The sequence below is a fragment of the Ictalurus furcatus genome, chromosome 23 (genome assembly GCF_023375685.1).
Source record: "Ictalurus furcatus strain D&B chromosome 23, Billie_1.0, whole genome shotgun sequence".
Taxonomy (NCBI): Eukaryota; Metazoa; Chordata; class Actinopteri; order Siluriformes; family Ictaluridae; genus Ictalurus; species Ictalurus furcatus.
In genome coordinates, this window is record NC_071277.1 from 18,422,918 (window position 1) to 18,435,152 (window position 12,235).

The 12,235-nt window shown below is 42.0% G+C and overlaps 1 protein-coding gene across 2 annotated transcripts in view; it reads left to right on the forward strand.

The window, feature by feature from the left end:
• The first annotated feature begins 9,434 nt into the window (after positions 1-9,434).
• Positions 9,435-12,235, forward strand: part of ext1a (exostosin glycosyltransferase 1a) — a 52,930-nt gene continuing 50,129 nt past the window's right edge. For both annotated transcript variants that reach the window (XM_053611151.1, XM_053611152.1), the window contains exon 1: positions 9,435-11,350. In XM_053611151.1, the coding sequence (XP_053467126.1) occupies positions 10,428-11,350 (923 nt within the window). In that variant the 5' untranslated portion in view covers positions 9,435-10,427. The remainder of the gene's footprint in view (positions 11,351-12,235) is intronic.

A 12,235-nucleotide genomic window follows, 5' to 3' on the forward strand; every position in this document is an offset into this window, starting at 1 on the left:
AACAAAACAAGCAATATATCTTTGAAATAATACGATATGATTATTACTGTACTCATGTTCATCTGAATATCCATTGACACCATATGACGACCAATCCACCCTCCCACCCCCAAATACTATACCATGCTGGAATTATAGTAATTCCAGCATGTGGTGTGGTTAAATAATTTCCCACACACGGGCACGGATTCCTGCTGTGTCTTCTCAACGTGTAGTCAGAGCTAACGGATCTCGCTGCTTTCATGTAGGAAGCTGCAGGCCTGCTTTGACCTCTATTGAATCGCTTACCAAAGGGGAGTCATTAGAGCGCTGAACTCCTTTCATGGTGCTAAGTTGATTTGAGTTCGGCGAGGAGATTAAAGAGCGTTTCGGAGGACTGGCGTGAAGCTCTGATCCGCTACTGATGTGTCGAATCTTTAATACAGGAAGTAGGAAGCACGTCTAGGAAAGGATGGAAATACCTTATGAAAGAAATACCTTATGCTTTGCTAAAAGCAAGAGCTGTACAGGCGATTTTACCCAAAACGTCGATCCTAAATGTTTGTTTTATTCACTCAGTTGCCCCCACATACACACACAAGTCACACACAGCGGTTGCATTAAGCTATAGATAGAGTATATCATAAAATGAAGCCAATATTATAAAGAAAGCTATGTCAAAGAACTCCAACTTGCAGTTTTAATTCGTTTCCAATTATATTTAAAAAAAAAAAAAAAAAAAGCCTAACTATGACTTGATACAATCCTACAAGGCGAAGAAGGATGGGTAATGCTAATCATGATAGCTAGCTTGCTAACACATTGTGAGGTATTTTAGCTAGCCAAGAACATGGACGCTCAACTGTGCTCCACAATGATCCAAAGCATAAGAGTTATGGGAAGCGTTTAGTTGCAGTTCTTGCTGCTAAAGGTGGCACAACCAGATTTTACGTTAAAGCAATTCGTTTTTCATTCGTTGGGTGACAGGTGTTGGAGAACTTTTTTTTTTAGCTTCAATGAAATCTAAAAAATAAAAACGGTACTACGTGTTTACTCGGGTCGCTTTCGTTCTGTGCTGTATTTCGTTTGAAGGTCTAAAACGATTGATCCAGAGATATACACAAAAACAGAAGAAATCGGGTTAATACTCTTTCACAGCAGTGTAAAAGTAATCCTAGCGTGCATGACAAAACCTAGCACGTAAGCTAATTCTAATTCTTCTTCTTTCTTTTTTTTTTTTCGCTCTGCTTTTCCTTTGATTCCTTCAGTCATTTTCATTCTCTTCAGGGCGATCTGAAACTGAATCAAAAGTGTTGATTAGCAGATCACTTGGTTTGTATTCAGCAGGAACAGTAGAGTAATAGCGCTAGTCTAGAAACGCATATTTAAAAGCCTGTAATTTGATCCGACTTTGTCGGGTTGATATTCCGCTCAGGCCGGTGTTAAAACTGAGAGTCTGAAGTGTTGTGGAGTGCGTACACGAATCACAGCATGTCTACGAATTTGTGTCCTGCATTCATGAAATCTGTGCTGGGTTGCTGAGCTCTGTGTGTGTGTGTGTGTGTGTGTGTGTATGAATGTAGAACCCTCCCTGCGGTGTTTTATAATGATCTACAGATCCAAGCATCACAAGCCAATTGTAGATACTTCCTATAGCTCATGTACACAAAATAGAGCTGTATTAGTGCGCTCCTCTAAGCGTGTTCAACCACCATGTGATTATTCTTGCTTATTTTCCGATTACAACACACTCCCAAACTTTATATTAATGCTATAGAAGTGCCACCTGTATGGGATCTTTTTTTTTTTTTTTTTGGTGAATTTTTGCCGTCTTTATCTATAATCCTTAAATAATATAACACCGGAACATTGCCGAGCAGCACGGCAGATTTTAACCATGTAAATAAACTTGCATATTTCCCCAGCCTTGAGTGATATTATTAATGCTGTTTAATGATTAATAGGTACCGCATCACCATTCATCCATCTGTCTTACTTTTATTGGCGTGCAGGTCGTATTTCTTTTATCTTTGGGTGAAAATTCCATCGTAAATGAGGCCTAAAAGGCTGACAGTGAGACACCGCCAAGCAATTAGAGAAGTGTGAGATGGAAAACATCCAGCTGGGGATCCCTGTAGCTCGGGTCTGAAATTAGTCTTGATCAAGCAGCTGTCTTTATTATGGGAACTCATTGAACGTGTCAGATAGATTTGCATATAAATGGTCTCCCCTGGCCAGACGAAAGGATGCGGGGCTGGCACAGCCGGCTTGGACACGTCTCTGTCGGACAGGTTAGCGCTTACGCGCAGCTTGCGCCGTTGAGAAACGAGTCGTCGTGCTCAAGCCTTGGTCGGCATGTCAGAAGTCCATTTTCTTCACGTCAGGAGAATGTTTATTGGCTTTTACACTATTAACACAATACGACATGCACTGTTGAGGTACTTAAAACTGGGTTATAACACTTATTTCATCATGAACCTTCCTCTGTAGGATTGTAAATGACTTACTTACTGTTTTTTTAGACTCTTCCTGTCTCTTCGAGCTTCTATTCTTTGCAACCAGACACCTTGGTGAATGTTGGCCCACCCTAAATGAGTTTCCTGAGATTTATATAATGGAATATAATGGAATGATATAAAAGCGCATAGTCATGCTAGCTGGCTAAATGCCCATCTCTTATCCGGGTTAGCTAGCCATACAAACAAGTTTTGTTTATCTGCCTAATGCATCGTTTAAGAATTATAATGATGTTTACATCGAGAAAATATTTGTAATCATTTTAATTTACCTCATTTATAACCAGTAAACTTGTAGAGAGAAGCCATGTAGAGTAGCTTGTGCTGTAGAGCTCATAAAATGCTACACTGAATTAAATTATGGCACGTTGCTCCAAAAACATTGGAGTTTAAGCTTAAACATACATAATGTAGTGTGCTGCATGCAGGGCTGTGAACCACTTGCCCATTACCTATTGCCACCATCACCTCCGGCTTGCTCATTAGAGACAAATTTCATATTTCAAACGTATATATGAATTTCTATAAAGCTGCTTTGTGAGAACGTCCATTGTTAAAAGTGCTATCTAAATGAAACTGAATATTTAACGTTTGTCGTGTCATGCTAGCTTGCTCAATGCCCATCTCTATATATTAAATCCTGCAGGGCCCCCTGGTGGCCCGGGGGTCCTAAGTGACTGCTTATACCTCTCACAGCACGTAATGTCCTATATATCCTATGTAAATATGTAAGATTTGTGTTTCTTGTTGTGTTTGTATTCCTAGCAAAATACCGTTTTAGATTTTCCATCCTAACCCCCCCCCACCCCACAACCATGCCTCACAGCTGATAATTACAAAAGAAAAAGGGGAAAAAAAAACTCTGAGTAATCCGGACAGACATCTGATTTGGTTTATTTTCCATCTATTTTCTAGAAACACGAGTACAGTATCTCATTTGCGGAGTCCATGCTTCTCCCGTGGGTCCGACCGATCTTCCAGATACCAGATACCTTTCTGTTTGTTCACCATCAGTCATTATGCTAAAGCCACGACAAGTAGAAGCCTGTTCTCTCAGCAACGCTTCGATTACACGCGCAGGAAAAGCTGAGGAGCCGCTTCCAGCAGTTCAGCTCTGAGGATGCATGCATTAACCATCTGTTTCTTCTGCATCGATAGCTCGCAGTAATGATTAGCCAAAGAGGAAGAGCTACTTTAATGCGTCTGTTGCATAGTGATGGATAATGGATATCGATGACCACGGGCCCATAATAATGCATTATAGAGCATTCTGGTGTAAAAGTGGTCGCTCAGCAGTTAAAGCTCAGAGATAGACACCAGAAGGTAGTGAGTTCAATCCCAGGAATGCCACAGAGCCGGTGTTGAACCTTAACTGCTCAGTTATTGCTTTGGCCCAGTGGATAATGTAGTGTCGTGTATCAGAGCTACGAAATAATGGTGCATTTAAAACCATCTGTCTATATTTTTATATGTTTATACCAGGGGGGTGCGTTTACAATGCACAGTGTCTCTCAATTCATCTCAATTCTCTTCTCTAGGTAACGTAAATGCTGACCTAAAGACATTTCTTTGAAAAACAAACACACGTTCATGCAGTGAGTTATGAATACGTGCAACAATATACAGTATATAAATTATCATATCAAGTCTGCTTCACTGAGCGTCTCTGTGGCGCATTAGAATATCCAGCACAGTCTAGGAACAGTGTGTGTGTGTGTGTGTGACTGTATATGTGTGTGTGAGTGCACCTGCTGCTAAGCGTCAGACTCACGCTTTATCTTTGTCACACTGAATCCGAATCAACCAGCTGGGAAAAATGAAAATGACTCGGGCTAGCGGAAACGTGCTGCTCTCCCTTAGCTCGGGCTGTTTCCACACATTTTGGGCACATTTGGGACGGCAGAATCTCGTCATATCTCAGTCTCGGAGGTGTTAGGACAGGGAAGTTACTGGCAGAAGAATTAGGTAGACATGTTCTCAATTGTTGAGTAGATTTACATACACAAAATAACCCAATAACTGCCAGAAAATACAGTATTTTCAGGAATAATTCGCAACCCACATTATCAAAGCGATAACATCTAGGGGTCCAAGCACCAAAGTCAAACTCAGACCTAATGTGTTGTGTTGGTGGATATAAATAAATCATTTGAATGAAATAATTCCATTCGTTCTAAATTCTGTACTTGACGATATTTTATGCTGTGCTACAATCACTCGGACCAATAAACTAATTCCTTCCCCGCTTTTTAAATGTGGAGTCCACTTTAAACAACCGCAACATATGTGTACGTTTACATTCAAGCTTTGATGCGTCCTGAAAGGTTTTATTCGACTGGTTTTACTGGAAATTGCCTTTTCATGATGTACTGTGGATTGATTTTTCTCCTCGTTTCTACTGATGTCAAGCCACACACACACACACATGCGGTTTTACAAGTGGTGATGTGAGCTATAGTGAAATATAATTATTAAGGATATAACACAATGTCTCTCTCATTATCTCTCATATCAGGTCAGTGCTTCAAATGTCCGTATTTTTTATTATTAAACGTGAAACACGAAGAGCTAATGTAATGCTAAAGTATGTTGATTTACGAAGATCCCGATAACTGCTGAATTAGCTAGCGAGCTATTATTAATCCACTGAATAAACTACTAAGGACATGTTCTTTAACATTTAGTCATCGGAATTATAGTACGAACTTTCTCCGGCACGTTTTTCTCTCCGGTGTTTGTAATCTAAGGTACAATAATCTGAGAATCCCAGGTAGACCTAGGTAACGTTGGCTTTCCACATTCTTCAATGCATTGACTGTCCTGCTGTTAAACTTGTTTGTGTGTGTGTGTGTGTGTGTATGTGTTTTTTTTTTTTATTATTATTATTATTACCTTTTTAAGAACAGCAGCCTGAGCAGGCGAGCAAAACCGAGTACCGACCAGAGCATGACTTAGCATAAGAACTGGTCATTAACCCAGCGTGCACATAAACATTATTCTGTGCCGAGTAAAGATGCGTTAACGATCTGTGAAAGTGGCTCAGGCTGTTGGGGGAATTTAAATGACCATCCATTGGCTCCGTTTGTCCCAGGGGTGAGCTTCATCCTTAATTGAAGATGGAGGCGAGCCGATGCAGGTCTCCTTTCGGGCCTAATGACATCCACACACCACCTTTCCCATCGCCATTCACTTAGTGTCCGCAGTATCCTATTAGCTGTTTCCAACAAACTCACCACAGGCAACTCCGGCATACAGAGCAGGCGTGGACATGAATAACAGCAAACTTTTCTCATTAAATCACAAAAAGGTTAGGCTTTAAAAGACTAGCTTTATGCATAAAGAGCTCAAATGAGCTTAAATGTCAAGAGAATACATGCTGTTGCTGTTTTCTTTTCTTTTTTTTTTTTTTTAATAAATCAGATAACTCACCCAAACCTTTAGTCTATAGTCACTGATGCAATACCGTATGTAGTGTATTAATCTAATCATGCAAGGCATATACATGATGTAAGAAGATATACAAGGATAAATGGATTAGAAAATGTGTAATTGCGTCATAGTGAATTTTTCTGTACGGAGGTGTTTATTTCACATTTATGGAAGGAGTCTCCAGTTTCACTGAGCAGAAGATCGGGTTCCAGTCCTGTCAGCCAAGAACGGGAATCTACAGTGCCTACAGTGGGCACCGAACCTGGATTTTTCCTGGTTCTTCAACTGTCCAGTTCAGAAATACTCAAACCGGACAATGAACTATCCCATGCTCAAACTCAGGGAGATCACGTTTTGTTTTTTTCTCCCTGATTCTGATGTTTGATGTGAACATCAACTGAAGATCTCGACCTGTATCCTTACGATTTCATGTGTCACGCTGCTGCTACGTCATGATTGCATAAACGTCCGAATGTACAGGTGTTCCTATTACAGTGGCGTTTCTTAAATGCAGTCGCAGGAAGAAAAACAACCCGGTGGAAACTCGCTTGTCCTGCGAAGAATCAGTTGCCGTCTCAGAACTGAATCTCAGAGCAGACTCTACCAAAATACAGTTCTACATGGTTGTTTTCATGTCAATCGTTCACAAAACCATGGGATAAATAAAAGGACCTTCTCACATCTCTAACGCAAGCATAAGACGTGAAATGCATGAAGTGCTTGAACGGATTTCTTCTTCATGCTCGTGTTCGTGTAGTGGCTTTCTCGCTTTTCATCTTGAATACGAAACGTGCGACGCATTCGAGATTCGAACGTATTAAAGCTATTTCTTGAGAAGCCCCACATGTGCTTTTAACAGCCACCAGTGGATGAAAGACAGGGATGGAAGGAATGCCGGGGAGAGAGAAGAAGAGGTAAGGGCCAGGCTTTGATCACTGGATTGTAGAACCACACACACACACACACACACGCACAGGTCTGAGGCTACCGAGGAGCGTAGCTTTAAATTCCTCCGTGCGTTCTCTCCGGGTCCATGAAATCATTAAATCTCAGCAGATGTAAAATCAAATCAGGAGACATGTCCGGGCCACCGATCGACACTTCTTATTAGGCGAGAGAATGCTAATTTCAGAGTCCTCATCTCCTGCCGTGGATTCTTTCGTAGTGGAGATAACACTGATCTCAATGTTAAAGACAGTGTCATGTGTCTACAGTGCTCTCCATTCAGATTACATGACATTATGTCGCTCATTACACTTTACGTAAGGAGGAAAACACTTCGAGGCACGCTCATATAGGAAAATAATCAGTGATGCGGCGGTGTGATGCTACGTGTGAGTGTGAGTCACGGAAATTGGAAATGATAGGTTATAGGTTTTCGTGTCTCTTATACCACGGCGGTTTGCAAATGATTACAAAATGACGCGTCGTAGTTTTTTTTTTATCCGTTTATAGTTACATTTAATGTTGTGGAACCTCTCAGAAACATCAGCTGTAGTATAAACAGCCATTCCTTCAACAGTTTTTCTCTCTCTCTTTCTCTGTCTTTCTCTCTGAGATGCAAATTCATCTGTTCTCAAGGCTTACCTGTGTTCCACTGATCGTGGAGACTCCTTCTCTTCAGAAAGCTTCCCAATATCAACATTTACATACATTTTACACGCATCTGTTTGCGCGGAGCGTCCGCCGTACAAGCCAACATGAACGAGCTGTTACTATGGAAACGGCGACGTATCAGATCGAGCGCATTAATACAAACCTGTGATTCGCAGCTGCGCTACTGTCGGAGCTGCTGTTATAGAAAACCAATCGACACCTTCCGAATTCGACAATTACACACTACACAATCATTTCTCAAGCTCAAAGTAAAGTTACTCTCTCTACCAGTTAAGAGGATCGTGGCTTTATGATGATTTGGAAGAACAAACAAACTTGGCATTAGATCTGAGTGGGCCAGATGGAAATGTCATGGAAAAAATAATGAAAGAATCTCTCGTCTTGGAAGGGCCATCATTGTTTTTTCTCTTGCAGCTGAGAGTAAGGTCAGTACAGATGTTGAGTGTAAGAAACCGAATATGAAAATTTAAATGCAAACGATGGCATAATTGCGGTTCGGCTATTTGCAAATTAGACTCGACCGTGAGTTCAAAGTCCAGATGCTGTCTGCGATCAAATTCTCCTACTTAAGAGTGTCTCGTAATGAAGAAGAAGAAGAAGAAAAATAAGCGAAGAACGGTGATAGTGTCGGGGAATAAAAGGTACGTTTTCAGCTGCTGATTTTCAATGTCTGACAGCAGCGCAGAATAATCCATCTCCCAAAATGTCAGGACCACCAGCAGACCAGCAAGTGCATGTCCTGTGGACCACATGGTGCTTTAAACATAACAAAAAATCATTTAGCTTAGAAAATAATATCAATAATATGCACTTATAAACCGCATGAAAACTCTTGTAATAAATTCAATAGGTTTAGGATGTAATACGCCGTAGGTTGTGGGTTATTTTTCCCATCCATCCATATTCCATACTGCTTATCCTACACAGGGTCGAAGGGGAGCCCGGAGCCTATCCAAGGGAACTCGGGGCACAAGGCGGAGAACACAGTGGAAATGCCGATCAGCCTACAGCGCATGTCTTTGGACTGGGGGACGAAACCGGAGTACCTGGAAGAAATCCCTGAAGCACGGGGAGATCATGCAAACTCCACACACACAGGGCGGAGACGGGATTCGAACCCCCAACCCCGAATATTCAAGGCGAGCGTACTAACACTGTGGGTCATATTGATTTATTTTTATTTATTTATTAGAATTCCTCAATTCGGAGATGTTCATCTTTACAATAAAATTGTTTATTCTCAAAGTCCAGTCACTTGATTTGACATCTGCATAATAAAATCGTGAAAGCAGCAGTCTCGGGTAGGAGGAAGCCTTCGGAAAAAAAAAAACGTTAATAAAACAAACAAACAAACAAACAAACAAACAAACAAACAAATACATAATCTGCTTTCCACATCAAGGGTTCGATCAGTCAAAATGATTTATAATAGATACAGTAAAGCAGATTCACCTAATTTACTGTACAGTCATTTACTTCTTTAATACATCTATTACAATTAATCCAAAGTATTATTTAAAACAAACAAACGAACTAAAAATATCGATCAACATCTCCAGAATCAAAAACTGTGTCTGCCATGTGAAAATACAATAGTATACAGACACGAGCACAAAGCCAAACATGAGTAAAACTTAGCTGTATCCTAATTGCCTCATGATTGGACACATAGTGCACTATGTGGTGCGAAGAAGCAATTATTAACTACCCTAGGTAGTGCACATATCAAGGGAGAAAGGATTGATTGGGTACGCTGTCTGTTTATGTGCGAGTTATTTTTTTAAAATAAAACGCACTCCTGTAATAATTATAGCGTTAACATTATAATAAAATCATAATTAATATTGTTTATTTATAAATATGTTTATTTTCTATAATAATAATAAAAATAAAAGGCATACTGATACCGGTGGCGAATGGGTGTTGAGGAAGCCCCGCCCCTTACGGAAGTGACGCGGACCAATCGGAACGCTATGGAACAACGTCACGTCAGCAGACGTCGTGCGGGGATTGGTATGCTAGCTACATTGAAACAATCCGAACAACTCAAGCGCTCCAACATTTCTCTCTCTCTCTCTCTCTTTTTAAATTGTAGCACCGCAGCGCTTCACGGCGCTTTTATTCCTGTTTCGGCGTCTGCGTTGTTTACCGGAACACACTTCCGGAGACGGTAACGGAGCGAGCGCGTGAACTTGTCGGTGTGTAAGTTTATCTCACGTTACTTAAAAGTCGGCTGCTATAAAGGCGAGTGTGTAGCGCTCGCGCTCCAGTGCTGGACTGTTTTCTCTTTTAAAAAAATAAATAAAAGGAAATGTGTAGAAATGCAGGAATCGGTTCGGATTGATCCGGACGAGTTCCCGGTTCTAGACTCGGTCTCTCTCTCTAATAAAAAAATATATATATATACATATGTATATAATGAGGCTTAAAACATATTGAGTAATATGGCTCTTTGGACCTGCAGGAACAATGTTTCCAATTTCTAAGGAAAGGATTCCTGCTTTCGGTTCTTCATGGACTTTTTCAGGGGTTTTTTTTTCCCCCCCACGAGGAGACGTTTTTCCTTCCTCTGGTAATGCTCATTTAATATAAGAGACTCTAAAAGAAGCATGCTTATATGGTTTATAACCATGCACGGAGTCTTATAAGCGTGCATACCGGCACTGATTCAGATTCAAGTGAAGCTACACGTTGAAGAGGGGGGGGTAAGTGCACTGTAAGTAAAAGTCGCCCACATGCTCTGGTTTTGGGAACTGGATCAGAAAAGCATTGAACCCTTGCAGGCTGGTGGAAGATGGCTGTGCTTCCCAGTAGGAGTGGGTGAGAGCACAACCTCAGGGCGCATTGGATCTACCGATAAAGATCTCGACCCGGACCGAAGGACACATGCAGGCCAAAAAGCGGTATTTCATCTTGTTCTCTGCCAGCACCTGTCTCGTATTGCTGCTGTACCTCGGTGGGGTGCAGATCGCCGAAAGGAGCCCGGGTGGCAGCAACCGGCGTGGCCCGGAACCTCGCTGGCCCAGATTTGTCGAGCACCTCCAACCTTTCCGTACGTCGGAGCAAAACGAGGACGACGTCCCGACCTCGCCGCGGGACAAGAGAGATGCCGTCTCCGGATTATACAAGGGCCGGATGTGCCGCATGGACTCGTGCTTTGACTTCTCTTTGTGCAAGAAGAACGGCTTCAAAGTTTACGTCTACCCTCAAGAGAAGGGCGAGAAGATCTCGGAAAGCTACCAGAACATTTTAGCTTCGATCGAGGGTTCTAGGTTTTACACGTCCGACCCGGGGCAGGCTTGCTTGTTTGTCCTGAACCTCGACACCCTGGACCGGGACCAGCTGTCCCCGCAATATGTCCACAATCTGAAAGCGAAGCTCCAGAACTTGAATCTATGGAACGACGGCAGGAATCACCTGATTTTCAATTTGTACTCTGGGACGTGGCCGAATTACACGGAGGACTTGGGTTTCGACATCGGCCAGGCCATGTTGGCCAAGGCCAGCATCAACACGGAGAACTTCAGGCCCAACTTCGACGTTTCCATTCCTCTGTTCTCTAAGGATCACCCAAGGACAGGAGGGGAGAGGGGGTACTTGAAATACAACTCCATCCCACCGTTTAGGAAGTACATGCTGGTATTTAAGGGGAAGCGCTATCTGACCGGGATCGGTTCGGATACGCGGAACGCTCTGTACCACGTCCACAATTTCGAGGACGTGGTCCTGCTCACCACCTGCAAGCACGGCAAAGACTGGCAGAAGCACAAGGACGCGAGGTGTGACCGGGACAACGCCGAATACGACAAGTAAGTGGACTTGACTTTGGTGTTCCAGCAGTGACGTGTATATTTAGCACAAGTCTTTATTTTAGGAAATATAACATCAGCTGTCATGTCTGCTCGCATGGAAACGGTAAATCGAGATCATTTTGGCGAACATCGCTCGGCTGCTTTGATCTGTAGGCAGCGAGGAAGCAACTAAAAGTAAATCTGAAAGTAGCTCTGTTAACATAATCAGGCAGCAACTCGAATTGTTTTGCTCTCTATTCTCGCCTCACGGCCTTTCGACTAGAATTTGGGAGGATAGTCTGCCCTCTAGTAACCTCCGGATGACTCAGCTTGTCGGTCCAGTTTCAGAGAAATCCCGTCTGGTGATCAGGCTGTTCCTTATTTATTTATTTATTTATTTATTTATTTATGTATGTGAAAGGTTCATTCTTTTCATAGCTACCCAAGCTGCGCACAGTTTCTCCCATGTTAATTTTACTCACCAGATGTTGTTTTCAGATCATAACTCCGTCTCGTGTCTGATGCTGTCGTTCCTAATTTAACCGGCGTTCCCAGTTCAGGCTTCATATGACTGCATCATCACAAGACCGAAACGGAGTTCTGTGGCTCCTCGGTAAAGCCCAGAGCCGGGTTGTGGACTGAAATGACTCAGAATGAAGTGAACCCAAGAAACATCTTGGTTTAAATAACTGACGAGTTTATCTCGGGACAAATTTCATGCTTTTCACTTTCACGTGGTATGGACAAAAAAATAACGTACTGAGATATATATATATATATATATATATATATCATATTACTGCTACACTTTTGCGATATTAAAACAAACCAATGAATATGTGACGTCCCGGTCGAGGAACGCATGCGTCTGACTGCTCTTAAATATATTGGGTGGAACAGCAA